We start from the raw sequence: 1,010 nt of genomic DNA on the forward strand, positions 1-1,010 counted from the left end.
GCTAGTGGATTCCTGTTACCAAGCTCGGCCGCCTGGTCAAGGATATGAAGATCAAGTCTCTCGAGGAGATCTATCTCTTCTCCCTCCCCATCAAGGTAGGCTGCTGTGGGCGTTGGCGTCCAGCAGAACCTCTTCTGAGCCCCGTCTCACTGCCGAGCTCGCAGCAGTGGCTGCATTTTGGGGATTTGGGATGCTCAGGGTCCCCTTGTAGCAGAGTGCCGAGGAGCTGGGAGTGCTGCCGGTTTCTCAGCAGCAGGTTTCTCAGGTGTTTCTGTAATGGTTCTGCTCAGTGGTGGGGAAGAGGGGATTGTGCTCGTTCAGTGGGACTGCCTGGTGAGCTGCAGTATGCTTACACCTGCAAAATATAACGTGCTGAAGTACTGATTAATTAATTAACATACTTGAGTACTTGGTCCTTAAAACACATGTGTGTGGTCCTGTTGAATGTGAACTGTAGGAGCTTTATGAGCTGTGCTGTGTTTGTATAGAGAGCAGGGCCCCCTGTGATTCAGTGACTGTTGCAGGAGTCAGAGATCATCGATTTCTTCCTGGGCTCTTCTCTGAAAGACGAGGTGCTGAAGATAATGCCTGTCCAGAAGCAGACCCGTGCTGGCCAGCGGACCAGGTTTAAGGTAGCTGATTCCTTCAGTTCACTCATGTTGGAAGCTTTGAGTTTGGTGTCTGCTACATCTTTCTATTATTGCATCAGTAGGACAGACTGAGGAGAGACTGAGGGTCCTGGGGGGGTTGAGGCTGGAGCACAGGAGGCTCCGGGGAGACCTTCTGGCTCTGACAACTCCCTGACAGGAGGGTGCAGCGAGGGTGGGGGGGGTCAGTCTCTGCTTCCCAGAAACAAGCAACAGGATGAGAGGAACTGGCCTCCAGTTGTCCCAGGGGAGGTTGAGGTTGTCCCTGAGGAGCTATTTCTGTCCCGTTGGGGTTGTCCCGGCCTGTCCCAGGCTGCCCAGGGCAGTGGTGCAGTCCCCATCCCTGGAGGGGTTTCCCAGCCG

General features: G+C 54.4%; 1 protein-coding gene across 1 annotated transcript in view; it reads left to right on the plus strand.

Moving 5' to 3' along the window:
• Nucleotides 1–11: 11 nt before the first annotated feature.
• RPS2 (ribosomal protein S2) overlaps nucleotides 12–1,010 on the plus strand; it is a gene marked incomplete at both ends in the record, with an annotated part of 1,470 nt that continues 471 nt past the window's right edge. The window contains 2 exons of the mRNA XM_010139144.1: nucleotides 12–95; nucleotides 525–632. Of these exons, the coding sequence (XP_010137446.1) occupies nucleotides 12–95; nucleotides 525–632 (192 nt within the window). The remainder of the gene's footprint in view (nucleotides 96–524; nucleotides 633–1,010) is intronic.

Source organism: Buceros rhinoceros, unplaced genomic scaffold (genome assembly GCF_000710305.1).
Source record: "Buceros rhinoceros silvestris isolate BGI_N320 unplaced genomic scaffold, ASM71030v1 scaffold38776, whole genome shotgun sequence".
Lineage (NCBI taxonomy): Eukaryota > Metazoa > Chordata > Aves > Bucerotiformes > Bucerotidae > Buceros > Buceros rhinoceros.